Source organism: Prinia subflava, chromosome 16 (genome assembly GCF_021018805.1).
Source record: "Prinia subflava isolate CZ2003 ecotype Zambia chromosome 16, Cam_Psub_1.2, whole genome shotgun sequence".
Taxonomy (NCBI): Eukaryota; Metazoa; Chordata; class Aves; order Passeriformes; family Cisticolidae; genus Prinia; species Prinia subflava.
Window position 1 is genome coordinate 17,927,472 of NC_086262.1, and position 19,669 is coordinate 17,947,140.

The 19,669-nt window shown below is 53.4% G+C and overlaps 1 protein-coding gene across 2 annotated transcripts in view; it reads right to left on the reverse strand.

The window, feature by feature from the left end:
- The window catches only part of PPP2R2B (protein phosphatase 2 regulatory subunit Bbeta), a 54,555-nt gene that overhangs the window by 4,640 nt on the left and 30,246 nt on the right, over window positions 1-19,669 (reverse strand). For both annotated transcript variants that reach the window (XM_063413845.1, XM_063413846.1), the window contains exons 2-5: window positions 8,099-8,196; window positions 6,765-6,930; window positions 5,371-5,483; window positions 343-520 (exon numbers count right to left, since the gene is read on the reverse strand). In XM_063413845.1, coding sequence (XP_063269915.1) covers window positions 343-520; window positions 5,371-5,483; window positions 6,765-6,930; window positions 8,099-8,196 — 555 coding nt within the window. The remainder of the gene's footprint in view (window positions 1-342; window positions 521-5,370; window positions 5,484-6,764; window positions 6,931-8,098; window positions 8,197-19,669) is intronic.

The following is a 19,669-nucleotide window of genomic DNA, read 5'->3' on the forward strand; positions in this document are numbered from 1 at the left end:
GCAGCTCCCCGTGAGGGCTGGACACAGCCTGGCGTCCCACCAGTGGCACGGTGCAGATGAGAGGGCAGTGTCCTCCTGGGAATGACACATGGGCTGGGGACCTCAGTGCTCTGCGGTCAGGTGCACGGCAGGCAGCACTATTTTGTACTCCCAAATCCTGCCAGCCAGAGGGTGAAGCTCCTGCAGTGAGGCACCACAACCGGGCATGGGGCTGAGAGAGCTGCTGCACTGCCCGCTCTGTCCCCATCCCCACAGGTATGGGCACGGCCCGGCTGCTTCCCTTGGGGCTGCTCCTCCCTGGGACCCAGGGCTGTCCCCACAGCCACACACACCAAAGGATACTAAAACTTTGATTTGTGATTTCAAAATTCCACAGGTTTATCCTCAGGTCATCCGCTGACATGTAGGTCTCGTAGTCGCTGTTGACAGAGATGGAGTTGATGTGGTAGGTGTGCGCGTTGGCAAACACCCTCCGAGGAGTGGCCTCCACCATCAGGTCCATGGGCCGCAGCACGGGCACCTGCAGCGTGAGGAGCAGAGGGTCAGTACCCAGGGACATGGGGGGATGCCCTCACGGGGCCCCCCAGAGCTCTGGCTGCCAGTGCTTCTACCCACCCAGCCTTAACAGCCTCTCTCCAGGGAAACCTAATGCCTTCCCAAGTGTATGACTGAAAGACAAGCAGACCCAAAAGCCACCTAATTTTGAGAGAGGCTCCAGGAAGGTTAGAGCACAGTGAAGCAGTGAGAACCCAGTAAACCAGGCTCTGATCTTACTGCAGCAACTGTTCCAGCTTTGAAACAAAAAAAACCACCAAAGAACCTCTTCTGCCTCATTTTGTCACTGTTAGCCAGGATGTGAAATTTCTGGAGCATTTCTAACAGAACTACATTTCTTGAGAGAGCCAGGTCAGCACGTTTTCTTTAAATTTTTTTGCATTTGTCACACAGTGAAGTGATGGAGGTAAGAGATGAGAAGGGGCAGAGCAAAGGACACACAGGCAGGCACAGAGGGAAGGACCAGGAATAGAGCTGGGGGTGTTTGCCTTTAGATAAATCAGCATAATCAATTGGGGAGAGGGGACCACGTGTATGAGGAGTGGGGTCAGTAATAACTTTGGACACAGCGCTCTGAAGGCAACTCAATACACCAGGAATGTGTCAGCCCATACTCCTGCTCGCCAGTGAGCTGTTTCGTCCAGTTACTTCATTACTTGTATTATCTGTGCGCTGCCTGAAGAGATTTCCCTTGGCTGCAGAGGTGGGGATGGGACTGACAGTCAGCTCCAGTGACAGGAGAGCACTGGTGCTGCCAGCTCAGAGCCTGAGCCCACCGTGACGAGCCTGCGCTAATTGCAGCTGGCACAGCCAGCGATGCACGGTTTGCACAGCGGGATCCTGCTCAGCAGGGACAGCGGGGACAGCGGGGACAGCGGGGACAGCGGGGACAGCGGGGACAGCGGGGCAGGGGCTGTGCAGAGGGAAAGGCTGCAGGGGCTGCACTGGGCCTGGCTGGGCAGGGAACAAGCACAGCAGGGGCTCGGGCAGCAGATTCTGCTCAGCAAAGACTCTGTGGCCCAGCACGGCTCACAGTCAGACCCTGGGCTCGTTCCTGTCCCCAGCCTGGGCAATCCGGGGCTGACAGCAGCACCACAGCACCTGCAGCTCCCAGTGTGTCCCAGCACAATTCCCCACTCATTCCTACATGGCAGTCACTCACAACCACAGAGCTACGACAAAGTCTTAAGCCAAGAACATTCTCCACACCTTACTTCAGAGCCAAGTCCTGGGGAGACTGTTTTTATGTCTGGGACTTGGCCTGTCACCAGGTAAAACTCCACAAGAGGGACAAACCTGGTTATCCATGAGGGGTTTGCTAAAGCAGGGATTTTTATCTGCTACAGTGGGAAGAATCTGCACTGAAATATGGAAACCAGCATGCCCACATGCTGCATGCTCTTGCTTAAGCGGGGTGGGACACAACCACCTGCACCCAAGGTGAAAGCAACGCTGGGAATCCTCACAGGACACACCAGAGGCCAGAAATTCCCAAAAGGTGTGAATATGACAGGACTGACTGCACTGGGACCACTCACACATTTCTGTGCAATGGAGAGGAAGATTTTGCTGCCAGTTACCTCCACGGAAACCCTCTGGGCACAAGGGACTGCACTGGACTTACACTGAAATCACAACCTGAGCCAGAGCAGCCACCATGAAAAATCCCAATAAATAATCCATTAGGCATTTACCCAATGCCAGCTTGCCAGGATGACCAGCTGCAGCCATAGCTCTGTGGTTACCTGACAGCTGTGGTGGAACTGGCCACAGGCAGCTTACCCTGCAACCTGTTGGTGGCCACCACTGCGCTCACCTTGACCAGCCAGGCTCTCAGCTGGCAGATGGGGAGAGCTTTTCCAGCTCCTGCACCTACAGCAGGACACACACGCCCCTCTGGTGACAGCTGAGCAGTGGCAGTGCCAGCCCAGCACAGCAGCAGTGCCAGCCCCGCTCCCCCAGCCCACCCCTGCTCCACTGGCATGGCCAGAGCTCAGCGTGCCCCACGGGATTTGCTCCAGTGGGATTAGTCAAGCTGAAGCTCGGATTGACCCCAGCCTTGAGTCTCCGAGAAGGAAACTGTAATCCTGTCCCTGGCAAATCAGGGAGCAGAGCAAGTGCTCAGGCATAAATCCAGGGAGTTTTCCACCTGCCCCAGCAGCTGAGCTCCCCCAGCAGCTGAGCTCCTCCAGGCACACTCCCCAGCATTTGTTCCTGCCTACATAAGTTACATTCTGTGACTGCCCAATGCCACCTAAAGCTTAGCATTTTGCAGACAAAATGAGCATCAAACACCACTTTCATGGCAGACTGACAACTTCACACTGCTCTGCATTGTCACATTCAACCTGCCCTGTGACATGCAGAGGGGACCATCCTGCAGGAGGACAAAGCTGCTGCCTCGCTGTTTGTGCACGCAGCTGATGGAGCTGCTGCTTCCATCTCTTGGCCCTGAAATGCTGAAATGCCTTGTCACTGAAATGCTCTGCAGGAGGTGTACAGGAGAAGAGGCAAATCTCTGCAGAAAGGCAGGTGCAGCACAGCAGACCTCCTCCAAGGCATCTCCCATCACAGCCACTCCGGGATGGCTGTCAGGGGAACCAGATGCAGTGGGGCACAGCCCAACCTCCCTGGGAAACTGTGCACAGGGTCCAAGAAATCTGAGTGCTTCAGCAAAATGGGAGACACAAACCAGGATTTATGATGGAATTTGCTGGAACTGAGGGAGTGAAGTGGCAGCTCTTAAGCAAGGGCCCAGTGACAGCTACAAACACGAAGACACAGGCACACCATGGCCCTGCCCACTGCCCCTTCCCAGCAGTGGCACAGCCTGCAGCTGCAGCCACAGCCCCCAGTGTCACCCCAGACTGCCCTGCTGTGAGGGACCAAAACCAACACATCCTCTCTTTGAAAAGGTTTAAGCCCTGGATGCCACTTGTGTAAATTATCTCCTAGTATGTCCCAGGCATGAGTGGTACTCAGAGCACCCGAGGCAGTTACACAAGGTCAAAGGGCTTGCAGCTGTTAGACTGGGGATGACTCAAATCATCAGGGCTCTTCCAATCACAGTAAACACCTCACTACACAGCCTGAGCAGAGTTAAATACTCCTTTTACACTATGTGGGTTAGAAATTTCTCAGAGGATGATGCTCATCAAGTGCATTTAAACCATTAAGCCAAATGGGTGAGAAATTCTGGCAGCAAGGTGCATTTAAAATCCTTTTTCACTTGTCTGTGGTTGAAAATTAAACCACGGATGGATGTGGCTTTAATTTAAAGCACACCCATCACAGGACAATTACACGTCAGATTTACACAAAACTGCAGCAAAACAGTTACAGCTATGTAAATATCTGTGCAAGCAAAATCACCAGAACGTTAGATCAAATGAGGCTGGTGGAAGACTCCTCAATCTTCTGTCCTTAGGGACCACAGGCACTGCACAGAGATACCAATAAGCATCACACCGAGCTCTTAAAGCGTGTTTGACCTCCCAGTGCCCTGCGACTCTGCTCGCCAGCAGCAGCAGTGGCAGCGCCTGGCCCCATGCACTGGCAGACACCAAACAGCAGCTCCTCACTGCACTGAGCTGCTGGCAGGAGTGCATGGGCTGAGAGTAAAACAAAGGCCGAAACTTTCAAGGCAGTGAGTGGACTCCAACCCTGTTCAGTTCTCTGATATTTCAGTATGGCTTTCGACAGGGGAGAAAGAAACACACCTTCCCGGTGTGTTTGACCAGGGAAGGAAGCACCACCTGGGATAACACCCCTGACACTGCTGCCTTTTCAAGTCCTGCCTCCCAACCTGCTGAGGGCTGACAGCCCCAGCTCCGACAGCCAGACACCGAGCAAACCTCTCCAGCGGGCTGTCAGGTATCAGCCTGTCAGGCTGGAAATGCTGCCTGAAACATAACAGCAGATACACATCTACATGAAATACACATCTACATGAAACTCTCTTGCTCTGTAAAGAAAAATGCTGCCAGTCACAGGAGCAACCCTGTGCAGAGACAAGAATTAACTGCCTGCCCAGGGTTTTCAATGGCTTCATGCACAATGGAACCAGGACCCACAAAGTGAGGCAAGCACAATCATAGTAACAATCTTAGATGTATAAATATAAAACCCACTAGTACTCAAAATGCAAATTCTGACAGGGTGTTAATAAATTACGAGCTGATCCTTTATGATTAATGTCATGACCAGGAGGAAAACTCATTTGGAGGAAGTACTTCTGCTCCTACAGCAGTAGCTACATTTGGGAATGCTCCAAGCTGGGAGAGCTCCTGCCGTGCCTCCTCACTGGGATGGGCGAGCCCTGGGGCAGCGCAGCACACGGTGGCACTGGGTACCAGACCTGGGACACAACGCAGCGCTGGCAGCACGTCCCCCAGCACAGCACAGCGCGGGCACCCAGGGCAGCTCCCCCATGCACCGCCACGCCCATGCACTGCCACGCCCATGCACTGCCACGCCCATGCACTGCCACGCCCATGCACCGCCACACCCATGCACTGCCACGCCCATGCACCGCCACGCCCATGCACTGCCACACCCATGCACTGCCACGCCCAAGCACCGCCACGCCCAAGCACTGCCACGCCCATGCACTGCCACGCCCATGCACCGCCACGCCCAAGCACTGCCACGCCCATGCACTGCCAGGCCCATGCACCAACTGCAGCGCTGCCTCCAAGGGTGCCCTTCAGCAGCAGCCGACCGTGGCAGGGCGGCACTGCAGGTGCTGCAGCACGCAGGGGACACCAGCAGCAACCCTCACCCCAGGCCCTGCAGGGACACTCCCCCCACACTCACCCGCAGCACAGTGATCATGGAGGGGTCTCGGAGACGGCCATCCTCATCCTTGAGGTTGTATCCCTCCGGTCTCTTGTCCCTCTCGCTGACCTTCCATAGCTTCACAGTCTTATCTGGGGGAGGAGAGAGGAGAGCATCATGCTGGCTGCTCCCTGAGCCACCCACTGACAGACGTGCCAAGGCCACACCGGCTGGAAAAACCTCCTGTGCTCCCCAGTGCCACGTGCTGGAAGTGGGGATAGATGTTCCCGTGCCCACAGCAAGCTGCTGGTGCACAGCCCTGCAGAGGAGCGAAGAGTGCAGGCACACTGGCCCTGACACGCCCTGAGACATGACAGGGTGTCTGGAGCTCACCCAGAGTCAAGCTGACATTCCCATCCAGAACTGTGCAGAGCCCAGCACACAGCAGGACTGAAGGCAGCTCCCTGTCTCCTTCCAGGATCCCCCCACAGTGCCACGGAGCCCCCACAGAAAGAACACCAGGAACAGTGGGGTTCTTGTCAATAATGGTGTTCCTTCCACTCCCTCCTGGCAGGGACTCCATCCACAGTTCATCATCACTTCCACCAGGTTTCATACAAAGCCCCATCATCCATCTTCATTTTCTCTCTTACACAGCAACTCCAAAGCAGTGCCAATTAATTTTGTTTTTATAACATGCTCTGTTTTGTGGGGCTCACTATAAAATGTTAGTGTAACGGTAAGAACAACACAGGAGTATTTCCAAACTAATTGTTTTGATAACCTGCCTGCATATGGAACACCACCCTAATGGAAGGGTAATACCCCTGTTAATCAAAAAACTATTTAAAAACTCAATTAACAGAACATTATGCTGTATAATTAATCTTCATTGCATTTCAGTGATTCTCCCCCAAACGAGTTTAATAAGTCTTTGAATTTTATTACAATGATCAATAGAGTCAATTCTATAACACAAAGTAAGTTGGTTATGGAAGATAATTAGACCCCTCCTTTTCCCCTGAAGTAATTAAGTCACATCTATCTTAAGGTCCCATTCATCCCAAATAATATTCCTAGATCCTCATGACATTTATCAGAACGTAACATGTAACTGCTGAGCTGAACACAACTGCAAATTGAAATAAAACACCTGCAGTTTGTCTTTAAAAAAACAAATAATATTCCCAGGATCCTGAGAATAAAAAATGTAAGTTGTTGGCAGGTCAGAAGCCTCCGTCTCTCCCTCAAAGGCAGGAGCTGCCATGAAATACACCTGGTGCTCAGGGATTGAGCTCTGCCAGACCCATTCCCCCAGACACCTGTGTTACCCTGCAGGGAAGGTTTTTAACAAACATTTCCCCAAACAAACACCACAGGAAAGACCATGCCCGGTGGTGGGAGCTGGAGCAGGGGACAGTACGGCCACGCACCGTTGGTGGAGAGCAGGAAATAGGCGGCGTTCTGCTGCGGCAGCCATCGAATCTTATTGATCTTCTCCTCAATCTCCAGGCTCTTCAGGTAATCGAACTCTGGCTCGTGGCTCTGGAAGGTGCTGTAGACATTGTACTCTCCCCTGCGGTGGGGCTGGTTCTTGCTCTGCACAGGGACAGGGAGGAGCTGAAGGTGTTGGCAGCTGGCTCGGGGCGCTCTGGGGTTGCAGGGCTGAATGCCCGGGCACGGCCTCTGCTGACACCAGGGCTCCTGGTGTGCTCCGTGGGAACGGAGAAGAAATGGAGAGGGAATGGGGTGGAAACAGAGCGGGAATGGAGAGGGAAGGTAGCAGGAACAGATCCCGCCCCACCGCCTGTCCCTGGTGAATGGCTGGCACTGAATGGCTCCCACCAGGTGCTGAGCCCAGCCACAGAAGAGCTGCTGGCAGCAGCTACAGGGACAGAACAGGCAGCCTGGCTTTGGGTGGGTGGGTGAAAACCCACAGGTCCCCTTGAGCAGGAGCTGAGTGGATCCATTCAGAGTGATGCTGGAGGCTTAAAGTTCGAGAAAAGCAGTAGAATAATGAAATGAGAGGAAAAGGAGAAGTGAAATAGTGCTGGAAAGGCTGATGACATATCTACACATGTGATGATTAACACTGAGTTCTCTTCAGCATATGTAGAAATAATTTTAAAGCTTTTACTTTGAGAAAAATTTAAAACCATCATCGGACTGTGACATGTCTCATGCCCAGGTCTGATGCATTGCTTCCAGCACAGCTGAGGACAGGTCCTGCTGGCTCAGGCCAGAGCAGCTGACTGGGACAGCTTTGGAAATGGTGGGGACTGTCCCAGGGGGCAGGGCTGGCACAGCTCCCCCATCCAGGCTGTGCCCACCAGTGCAGGGCCGTGCCAAAGGCTGAACACACACTTCTCTGGTAGGCACAGCCTCAGCTCCCAACAAAGCATTTGCTAACACTCCCTGGGCAAAGTTTTGGAAGGGAAGAGTAATTGTTGCATCCATCTACACTTTTCAGAATTTTGGTGGCATGGGGGCTTCTTGAGGTGGTGTTTTCTCCAAGATGGGCACTCATCACACACTCAGATGTGCTGCCTGATCCCTGCTACACCTGGAGCAGAAGGATGCAGGCAATGCGATGTTTGGAAGGTGTTTGGCAGGAGGAAATCTGGCCCTGCTCATATTAATAGCTGCTTTTCAGCTCATAGTATGCCAGGAGAGCCCTGAGCTTAGGAGTGACAAAGGCAGATTAGGGAACAGCAGGATGCTCCACTTAAAAGGATAAAATGGGCATTTTGCATTCACTGGCACTTACCTCCTGCTCACGCTGAAATATTACAACCCGGCCCCCCTTGTCCCCTGTTGCCAGTAACTCTCCAGTGTGGTTGAACTCAACTGTGGAGATGATGTCAGCTGGTAAAGAGAAGACAAAGACAATTTAAGTAACTGCAGCCTGACTTCCAGAAAGCACCATGCCCCATACGGCTACGTGCCTCGTCGCTGCTCTGTGCTCTGTGGCAGAAATCCTGGGATTTCCATTGTCTCTAACACTAAACACTCTCAGTATTTCAGAGCTGTGCTGTCATGAGCTCAGACCTGCCTGGTGCTCCTGCCCCCCTGCCCTGGCCTGTGCCCCAGCCCTGGTCCCAGTGGGATTTCCAGTTACTGTGCCTGTGCTAAATGCAGCCTGAGGACCGCTGTCAGCAGCAGGGGCGCAGGGCTGGGCAGTACAGCCTGGCACAGCACAGCATGGCACAGCATGGCACAGCACACTTCCCTCATGTCTTGGGGAGTTGTCCGTGCCACCTGGGGTGACACAATCAATTCCTGGGACCTGGGGAGCCCTTGGTGCCAGCGGTGCCCCCAAGTATCTCATCTCAGCACCTGGCTGATGGGCAGATCTTGCTGCCACCTGGCCCTGGTGCCACCCTCTGCCTGGGGTGGTGGTTTGCCTTCACCCTCAGAGGAGAGGGCACAGACAAATTAAGACACCTTTGTCCTCTCTCCCTGAGCTGCCCAGGTAGAACAGCTCAGGTGACCACATCTACATTGCTGCTTCCCTCTGCCCATTGCTGAATCCACCATTGCCTACAAAAGTAAATTAAAGTGGTGCCTTTCAGCCCTCCATCAGCTGAAAAGCCCCTGCACTCACACCACTCCCCTTCCCCACAAACCAGGACACCATCTCCAGGGTTCTGGGCTCAGTGGCAGGAGGAGCCAGGGGACACAGAGACCTGTAACTGCAGCTCTAATCCGCAGTGTTTACCCTTGAGGCAACGCAGGCAGGAGCTGCTAATGATTGGATTTATTTAGCCTATTTTTAGAAGAATGTCAGAGGTTAATTCCACGGCAATTAATGCCCAACTGGTGCTCATCCATTGCCTGGGGAACCACACTCCACCAGCACGAAGCTGGGAACTGGAAGAATGACTGCAGCCTTGGAGCCTCAGCAGCGGGTGCAGGACGGAGTCTGCGATGAACAGCCCTTGGCCATAACAGCTGCCAGCTCACTCCTGCCATGTGCATTCCCTCCCCTTCTCACCCCTGTAGCACCAGGACTGGCAGAATTGCAGCCCAGGGCTCTGGGCAGGGCCCAGGGCTGGCCACAGCTGCAAACTCTGTCTGTGCTCACAGGCCAAGGCACCACCCGGGCTGCGGCCACCGGCACTCGGAGCCCTCGGAGCCCTGCTGTGGCTCCTCCTGCATGTCAGCTCCAGTGTGTTCCAGCAGAGCTCAGAAACGTGCAACCTGAGCTCTCCCCTCTCCCTCCCCATGAGTTTTACCCCAGGTACAGACTAGAAAGCTACCTCAGCAAACAAGAAAAGACAAAATGCAGCAACTGGCCCAAGCTCCTGATGCAGCTTGGAACACCACAGAGGGTCTGTCCTCCAGGACTCCAGCCCAGATCACACCCCATGCTGCAGCATCAGCCACACAAGGCACCTCAGAGCCCCTTCACACAGCACGGGCTCCCCCACAACAACAGCTCTGTGCCCCGGACAGCATCCCAGCTGAGCAAGAGACTCCAGGCAGACTGGAGAGTGAGGACAGACAACCCAGCCTGGCAGTGTGGGACTCACCAACACACACCAGGGCTCACCAACACACACCAGGGCTCACCAACACACACCAGGGCACACCAACACACACCAGGGCACACCAACACACACCAGGGCACACCAACACACATCTGTGCTCACAGGCAAACAGGCTAGCTGGACTGGCTGGCATTGAGCTAGAGAGCTCCAAGGAAGAACACTTCATTCCTTCACATGGAACCCGTGTGCCTTGTGGCCATTCTGTCCAGTCCATGGAGCTAGGAAGGGTTTAACCATCTGCTGCCAGCACCCAGGAAGGCTCAGGAATGCTGCAGAGGGGCTGAGCTCCACTCTGGCTCACACCAGTGGGGTGGACTGCAGCTGGGTGTGGGCAGCACCTGGCAGAGATCTCAGTCTTTTGGAGTTAAGGTTATGGAATGGATTCTGAACTTCTTCAGATCACCTGCTCTTCTCTGTTGTTTGGATCTGAACTATTGGTTAAATATCATTCCCATTTAGCAAGGTTGCACAAGCACCACATTTAAAAATTCCTCCCAAAGGGCAGGACAGGGATTTTTAACACCTGTTGGAGGCTGAGGAGGGACACTGGGACAGGGCAAATTCCATCTGTGCTGCTGGAACGTGTCCACCTCAGCCTGTGACAGTCCTGCAGAAGCAGAACCCAATCTGCAATTTCATGGCATGGCCATTGGGTCTCACACACGACAACAAACACATCCCTGGGAAGCTAACCCAAAGAAGCCTCCTGTTCCCACAGGTAACTGCAACCACAGCTGCTGACAGGAGCCAGAGCAAAGTCAGACACCTTCAAGCACTGAAATTCTATGTTTGGCACCAAGTCTGGCTCAGCAGCTCCAGCTCAACCCTGGCTCACACAGAGGTTTCATTCCTGCAGCAGGTGACCCCCACCTGGAGGGCATTGCTCTGATGTCATGGCTGAGCCTGGTGTCACCGAGGTGCCACGAGGATGACTCTGGGAGCAGGCTGGGAACTGCTCCAGCAGCAGCCAGGGGACTCGGTGGCTATGGCTGGGCAGTGCTAACGTGCACCTCATAATGAGACATGCTGCTCCCTTCTAAAATTACTCAGTTGAAAATGTACCTGTTTTGCTCTATTTAATCCTCTCCATTACCAGCTGCCAGTTTTAGGTCATTCCCTTTTCAATGAATTAAAAATAACTTTGTGTGCTGCAGCGAGGCATTTTTCAGACATGATCTAATGCACCAGCCTGTGGGTAGGGCTGTGGTCTGATATGCCAGGCCCAGGCACCACAGACAGCCCTGTGCCACCCCAGCCCAGCCCCCATTTACACTGCACCCCCAGAGAAAGGGGTTTCAGCCCACAGATCCTCCCAGACCTGCTGTTGACTCATGCCCGTCATCAGGACTTCAGACAAGGATACCAGCAGAGCCTGGCTAACAACACCTTTCTTTTGCTAAAAAAAATACCCTAAATATTTAAAAAAAAAAGCCTCTTCTGAGTAGAAGTATCGAACCCAAGCCCAAATCCACAGCCCCTGACAGAAGCATCACTCCCCCGGCAGCCATGGGCTGGGCTGGCTCTTTCCCTGGTGTGCCGGGCAGTAACAGCAGCCTGGCACAGAAGAACGTCCAGGGGGCAAAGGGGGAGTCCCACGGGGGTAAGAGCTCAGGAGCACAGAGTGGCACCAGCTCCTTTCCAGAGGAGGCTCCTGAACAAACCAGAGGTCAGTCACGGCTCTGCACACCCCACCTGCTGCCCTCAGAGACACGACAGGCTGGTTACTAATGGAAATGCACATGTATTCATGTTGAGGTGATCAATAATTTATGCCCATTTCTCCGAAGGTTCCTTCAGCAGTTTTGTGACAACAGAAAGGAAAAAAACCTTGCCTCTTTTTTGCTTTTTCATTTCCTTCATCACCTCCTACACACTCAGTGCCCCAATGAGGGAATTTAAAGCAAACAGTTTCCATGGAGACCCAGCCCGCCGTCCTCCCTCCCCTCCCATCCTCCCTTCTCTCGGCATCTCTGTGCCTTCACGCTCTCATGCTAAAAATATCCAAGATGGGATTTGATTTCCGCCGTAGCAATACAGTTTTATCAGAAAAATGGAAAATTTACAACACACCCCCCTCCCCCTCTCCCAGCGTGGAGGAAGGCACACTCTCTGCCAGGAACAGGGAATGAATCTGTTATTAAAGAGAAAGAAGATAAACTAGGGAAGCTGTAGTCGGTGCTGAGACCTGGATCCCTGGAGCAGCCTGATCCTCAGCAGGGAGCTGCCCACACAGCCACCCCTCTCCTTCTGCCCACCAGGGCAGGAGTCTGGGTGTCACATCCCTGCTCCTGGAGCCTCCCTGGCACATCATTCCTGCTCCCGGAGCATCCCAAACATCTTGTCCTCACTCCCAGAGCACTCCAGGCACATCATCCCCACTCCTGGCACATCCTATCTGATCCAGCTTCAGCAGCAGGTCCACGCAAAAGGGCCCTAGTGCTGCCTGTCCTGGTGGGGAGGCCACAGGACACCCCAGGACACCACAGGGCACCCCAGGACACCCCAGGACACCACAGAACACCACAGGACACCACACTGTCCCAATGCCTGTGCCAGGAGCACGTGGCCCTGATGAGCACAGGAGGCACCCCTGGCCCAGCCGTGAGGCCCAGGTCACAGCAGTACAGATGCTCCATGGTGGCAGGGACATCCCTGGACTCAAACCCACGGGGCAGAGGGTGCCCCCAGCCCTCCCAGGGATCTGCTACTGCCTGCCTTCCCAGTGGAACATGCCTCCATCGGGGTAAGAAGTGAGAGGCATGCCTGTGACCACACATAGTCATGGAATCATTTAGGTTGGAAAACCCCTAAAATCAAACCCAATCATTCCCCCAGCACTGTCAAGCTCACCACTAACCCATGTCCCCAAGTGCTACATCCCCACATCTGTTACATCTCTCTAAGGATGGAGACCCCATCACTGCAGCCTCTGCCAGGGCTGGTCAGTCCTTTCAGGGAAGGAATTTTTCCTGATATCTAACCTAAACTTCGCTTGGTGCAGCCTGAGGCCATTCCCTCTCCTCCTGTCCCTGTTCCCTGAGAGCAGAGCCCAACCCCCCTGGCTGTCCCCTCCTGTCAGGAGTTGTGCAGAGCCGCAAGGTCCCCCTGAGCCCCCTTTTCTCCAGGCTGAGCCCCTCCAGCTGCTCCTCATCGCGCTTGTGCTCCAGACCCTTCCACTGCTCCGCTGCTCTCCCACACCCACGCCCAGGCTCTGTCCTGGTGACAGCCCCGAGCCAGCTCCCTCCCCAGACAGAGCTCTGCATTTCTTGGGCAGCCCCCGCCTCCCCCTGCCCTTGACTCGCTGCTGTGGCCCTGCCTGCTCAGCTCTGCCCCTGGGCTGGGGACAGGAGGGCTCTGAGGGGTCGGGGCCGCAGCCCCGCACGCTCTGCTCCTTCCACTACGTGTATAAATCACCCAGTGGACAGCACCACACACAAAGCCTCCAGCTGCAGATGATAATAAACTGGGAAGCACCATAAATAACAGCAAACCAGGCTGCCAAAGGAAGGATTTAGATCATTCAAATCCCAGGCTGTGCGTTGCCAAATCGAGTTTAATACTGATAAGTGTGGGATAATAACTCACCACAGCCACATCCCTCACGCCCCCATTAGACCCCTCAAGTGAGTGATGGCTGCGGGGGTTTGCCAAGGAGGCAGAGATGTGGCCCCTGACTGGGAGCACAACCAAGCCATGGCACAATGGCCACCCCTGACTGACGAGGGACAAAGCAATGGGACACCAACGGGTCCTGTTGATTGAGAACAAAACCCACATCTGAAACTGCTCGGGTGGATGAAGAAAGCACAAGCAAGTAATGAAAAATTAAGAGGTTTGTGGAGGGAAAGTCTGGTGATGGAAGAGCCAGAGCACAAGTCTATCCACAGATCCCCCGTGGAGGCGTCAGTGCATCCCACCTTCTCTGCATCCCACCACCATGGCAGGAGATGGACCCCGAGCCCAGAAAGGGGTTTTGAGAAGGACACAAGCCTTAGAATTACAGCTGAATAATGCAGCACAACCCTCAGACTCGCAAGGAGGACTCCCAGGTCTGACCCTCAGTGACCGGCTTTGCTCAGGAAATGGTGATACTACGTTTCTTTGTTTAAAAGAGACTTCTTTGGTCTCCCTTTCTGCCTGCCTCCCTTAAAACAAACTAAAAAAGAACCAGCGAAGTGTTTACTCTGAAAGGCATGCACTGTCAGTGACGAGGAATTCACGTCCATGGCAGGGTTTTTCACTCAGGTTGATGGGAGCTGTGGACCAATGCTCAGGCCTGGATGCTCAAGGCACCTTGAGGGAACCCGGACTGCTCTGCCCCCTGCCAGGTCAGGTTTAACCCAGCACAGGCAGCAGCTGCAGCAGAGCTGGGCCCCCAGCCCCAACCCCAACAGGCAGAGCAAGAGGCTCATTCCAAGACTGGAATGCAACTCTCCCCTGCCCAAGAAAAAGTGTCAGAGAGGCACTAAAATGGGGAGGGGGGGACTTCAGGGCCCCTGAGGTACAGGAACAGCAGGCTAAAGAGGAAGAAAGCTGGGCTAGGCCATGGAGCTGAAGGGGACAAGGAAGCGGCATCCAAGTCCCACCAGAACAGGGCTGGGTACGATGTGCAGGGCAGTGTGGGGAGCCTGGGCCATCAGTCCTGCCCCAAACTGTGGTCCATGGCAGGGGGGAATGAGGTGGGAGGGCAGAGGACAGCAGAGGTTAAACTGCAATCTAATGGCATGCAAAATCACACATGATTGATCGGCATTGATTATCCCCTGCCGCGGTGAATGATAGCCTGGGAAACAGAAATCAATTCCACTGCATTAAGCCCAGTAAGGATCTCGAGCATCAGCAAAATGCCCTGAAACCCCATAGCTTGCTGGCACCATGAAGTGAAACACAGCAAACCATGGCATGGCACGACACCTGCCCGACCCCTTCATCCCAGCGCTGTGGTGGAGGAGGGAGGAGAGGCTTAGTGGAAAAGCACCATGCCTGGACACCTCCCAGTCCCTCTGCCCATCCTGAGTCCTGTTTCCTGCAGGCATCGGGCTGCAGTCACAGCTCACACGGGACCTCCCAGCAGCCTGGGCAGGGCTGGACACACTGCTGAGCTCTGCTGCCTGGGTACAGCTCCTTGTCACAACAACGTGGTGCTGCAGAGCCAGCAGCAGCTGCTCCTCTTCCCCAAAATGGAATAACTCTCCTAGATTGAAGAGCTAAAAATACTGGCACATTCCAAATTTCTCTGCCCTTGTTACAGCAAAGAGTAATTTCGTGCTACCCAACCTAGAGGAAAGAAGCTCCCATCTGGCAGCAACCCCCGTGTCACTCAGCTTTCCCCACCAAAGCACCTATTTCAGAATGCCAACGTGTAAGAATGTGAATTTACATCACTCCACCATCCCGGCCAGGTGCAATTTACTGGAATTGCTAGAAAGGAGAGTTCAGGAGGAAATAACATCATGGAAGGGTTCGGCACAGAGACACACGAGGAGCAGAGGCTCTCACAACCCCAGGTGCCCAAGGCAAGGACATGAGAAGAGTGGGGCAAGCACTGCTCCAGAGCTCAATGTACCAGCAGAGACCATGCAGCCTCAGGGTGCCATGGATTGGGTCATCATCAGGAGCAGAATAATAGAACAGAAAAGAAAGTGAAGGGCAGCTTTCAGGCTGCCCAACTTAGCCCATCTGAGGAGGTGCAGGGAGGGAAGCAGAGCAGTAGAGCTGCCTTTGGCCCAGCTGCCCTGGCCCCTGGCCTGACCCAGCACACATGCCTGCCCACCAGTCCTGCTGGGTCCTGGGTATGCACACAAACCCAAAACTCTTCTGTGTGCATCAAGATGCACGACTCATTAGCTCTTGGATTAAGGGCGATTTTTAATTGGTCAGGCAATGAACACCTTATTAAGCTGTTACATATCACACCTGGGGTGGCAGAACAACACATAAATCAAGACTATTAGCCTGGGACCCAAGAATCTCACTGCCAGTGCAAATAACCCTCACTTTGTGAGGAAAACAGCTGCTCTAGGGTGCCCCAGAATACCCTGTTGCCAGGTGACCAGAGCAGCACCACCACAGCCCCAGCTCTGGGTGGGGTGGGAGAGGTCCACAGGTGCTGCCTCAGTCCAACCCTTGGCACATACACCTGAGATAACCACAAACCACGGGCTACAGAGCACAGCAACTTCCTTTAAGAAATCACAGAATATTCTGAGTTGGAAGAGATTCTGCAAGGATCACTGAGTTCATCACTTAAGTGACTGTCCCATACGGAGACTGAACTCAAAACCTTGGCATTATTTGCACCATGCTCTAACCAACAGAACTAATATTAGGGGCTTAAAAGCAAACTGATTCAGAGTTGGGCAATTACTGAAATTCAGTTTCCTGAGTGATTTTTTTCTCCATTTACTACTCTTTCCTACACTATTCATCTTGGATGCGCACATCAGGGCAGCCCTCGGTGACTCGCTAGTGTTCCCACTGCTGGTCAGAGGCCGATGCTGGGGCAGTGACTCAGGCTGGCAGCAGACTGTCCTCCTGCAGCCCCTGCCCTCCTGCAGCCCCTGCCCTGCCTTGCCCAGCCCTGCTCCCTGCACTCCCTGCCTGTGCTATGCTGTGCTGTCCTGTCCTGTGCTGTGCTGTCCTGTCCTGTGCTGTGCTGTGCTGTCCTGTCCTGTGCTGTCCTGTCCTGTCCTGTGCTGTCCTGTCCTGGCCTGTCCTGTGCTGTGCTGCGGAGCTGGCTCACGCTGCCAGAGCATTCCAGGCAACTCAGCCGACTGCTCTGTCCCTTGGCTCACAGCAGGATTTGCTCTGCCATCCCTGTGCCAAGAGGCTTAGCAGCACAGCAGACACAACCTCCTCAAAATGGCTGATTTGGGCTTAGGAACACTGATGGAAAATCCAAGTCCATCTGCAAAATATATCCCTAAAAAACATGAGACTCTGTAAAAAGCAACTGAGCGTTGATCAAGTCCTCCACCCTTTCCACACTAAAACCTTGAAAAACACCAATGATCTCTGCCACAGAATTGTCTGGGCACGCCTCACGCATGGGCATAAAGGCATAAGTAACCCAAAAAGTGGCCTGGTTCCAAAACACCTTCTGAAAACCTGTGATTTCCAGGGACATCACTGCTTGCTGAAAACCTGAACATCTGACACAGGAAGCAGGAACACGCAGATGGTAACAACACTGAGCTCTTTGTATTTACAAGACTTTTATCTGCAGCAGGAACACAAAAGCTGCTTTCTCAAAGGGTAACACTGTGATGAACCCTGCAGCACCAGGTCTGACCCTCAGCACATACCTGTGTCCTGGGGATGTTGCCTTGCAAACCGGGAAACTCTTGGATGCCCACCCCCCCATTAGACTGTTCCTGCAGCCTTGGGTCCGTGTGCAGACACTGGGATGGATGCTTTCCAACACACTTCATGTGCCATGCAGTCTGTCTTTCTGGTCATCTTGCTGCAGCCATCTGTTAGCTGATCAGCAAAAACTATTGACTGTTTAAAAATTTTAATTAGAAGTACCCAAATGTCAGCTAAGCGAGTAAAATTCAGAAGCAGCAAGCTTTGCTCTCATGTAGAGCAGCTATTTTCAGCTTACAACCCAATTTTGTTACCATCTTGCTCTGATGTCATTCTCTGTCACATTATTCCAGTTGGTGCCCCTGGAACAAGCCCCTTGGCTGAACATGGGAGGCACAACGTGCACCTACTGTGACAGGAGCTTCTCCCAGAAACCTGGCACTGAGTGCTCCAGGAGGGCACTGCCTGCAGACACCCATCCCACAAAGGACCACAGAACACACTGCACACGTGGACACTCAAGTGATGGGTGCCCGTGGGCAAACCTGGGCACAGGGGGGCCAAAGGAGCTGTCTGCAGGTGGGTCAGCCAGGGAGGCAGCACCGAGACAGAAACACAGCTGGGTCTGCAGTGAGGAACAGCAGTGGGTCAGCAGTGAGACAGATGGGCCTGGAACATGATGGGGAATGGGGGGAGGCAAATGGGGAATGCAGTTGATGGAATAGGAACACCTTCTGCATGGGGAAACTGAGCCTTCTCTGCCATAATCTACCTCTCTGCAGCAAGCACCCTCAGAAGCCACACCCATCAGAGTGGTGGCATTTGAAAAAATGTTCTTAACGCTCCAATTCCAATTCCATGGGAAAGTAAACACACCAATACTGTGCAGACAGTCACTGGCATTTGTTGCCCAGATTTGAATTTAATAAGCTAAAGATGGCTTAATCCAACACCTGGGGCTGTAGTAAGATGGCAGCACAATGGGACTGGGGCAGGCAGTGCCACCCAGAGTACTGGGCTGTGCCACCCCCACCTCAGTGCCCATGTCTGGGCAGACAGGATATTTCAAACTCACATCAGCCACCACAGTGCTCCTCCAGCAGCATTTCCCCTGCCTCTGTCCCAGTCAAGTGCCACTGCCCACAGACCCCTTCTGGGAGGTGGCATGGCCTACTAGCACACCCCATTGCCCTCCTGGTGCCACTCAGGGTCCTCCCTCTGGGACGTGACCCATTCCCAGAGTGCCAAAGGTGCAGTGATACCTGCCTGCCACTGTCAGGTTCTGCCTCCACGTGTGGCTCAGCACCACTGCCTGCCACAGCCCCCCTGCTCCTTGCTGGGGCACAAACCCTTCTCAAGGCTATGCAAGAGCTCACGGTAACTCAGAACCCCTGCATGGGGCCAGAGAACAACACATGCTTTATCTGCTCCCTCTAAAACTCATCATAAACTCCATTTTCTGCCTACTTTAACATTTCTTCCCATGGAAGACTGATGTCTGTGCCATCATTTTCAATCTGCTCCTGGAAGAGCTTGTCCCAAGGCATTTTCCTCGCAGTATTTTAATTAAACTTACTTTCTCTCAATTTAGTGTTGGGTTCATTAAGTGGCATCCTGAGCCACTGAAATGAATTGCTTAAAAGTGATTTGTGCAGCAGCTTGAAGAAGCAGATCACAGCTATAAATGAGCCTGTCTTTGAACTTTACAACTTTTGCCACTTGGGGTGCAGAAAGCACCCAGATGCCACAAGTCCCTGGGGAAGGCCCAAGGTCTCCGTGGGCAAGGCAGCATTCCTGCCTCCTGCTGGTAAGTTACAGAGAGTGAAAACCACTTGTTTATAAACTGCAGGTGTAAATAACAAATATCTCTGCTTGAAAAAGAACATATTTTGAATATACGTCTATCTTTAGTGGAAACAAACCCCTTTTTTGTTACAGGGAATAAACTCCAGGATGTTAGAGGCTTCCAAATGGAAGCATGGACATTTACTGTATTCAGTGAAAACCCTCTTCCAGTCAGATGGGATTTCATTAAGTTCATTCTGACAGGGAATTAAAAGCCTTTGCTGGAAGCTCCTTTTCTGGTGTCAGGGCTGTATTATTGAAGGTAACATGGTGCTTCCTCAGGCAGGATCAGTGGAAAATATTTTTGACAAAACTGTTGGGCTGAGATAATCTTGACATTTTTCATCCACCACAGTGCAGGGACCAGACTCAGAGCTGAACCTGGCTGTTCCCAGCGAGGTCTTATAATCAACACAGCAAACACCAACATCAGCTAGAGCACATGGAGAAGTGGTTAGTCTATTCTAAACTGGTGGCAAATGTGGAGACAAGTGCAGAGGCACACAGGAGGCCAGGCAGGGGCAGGAAGGCATCACCTGCCCAGACATGGCAGCAGCTCTGCCAGCAGCTCCACGAGCAACACAAGAGCCACAGCAGCACGCTCTGCCAAACATCAGTGCTCAGGCTACCGGGGCTCC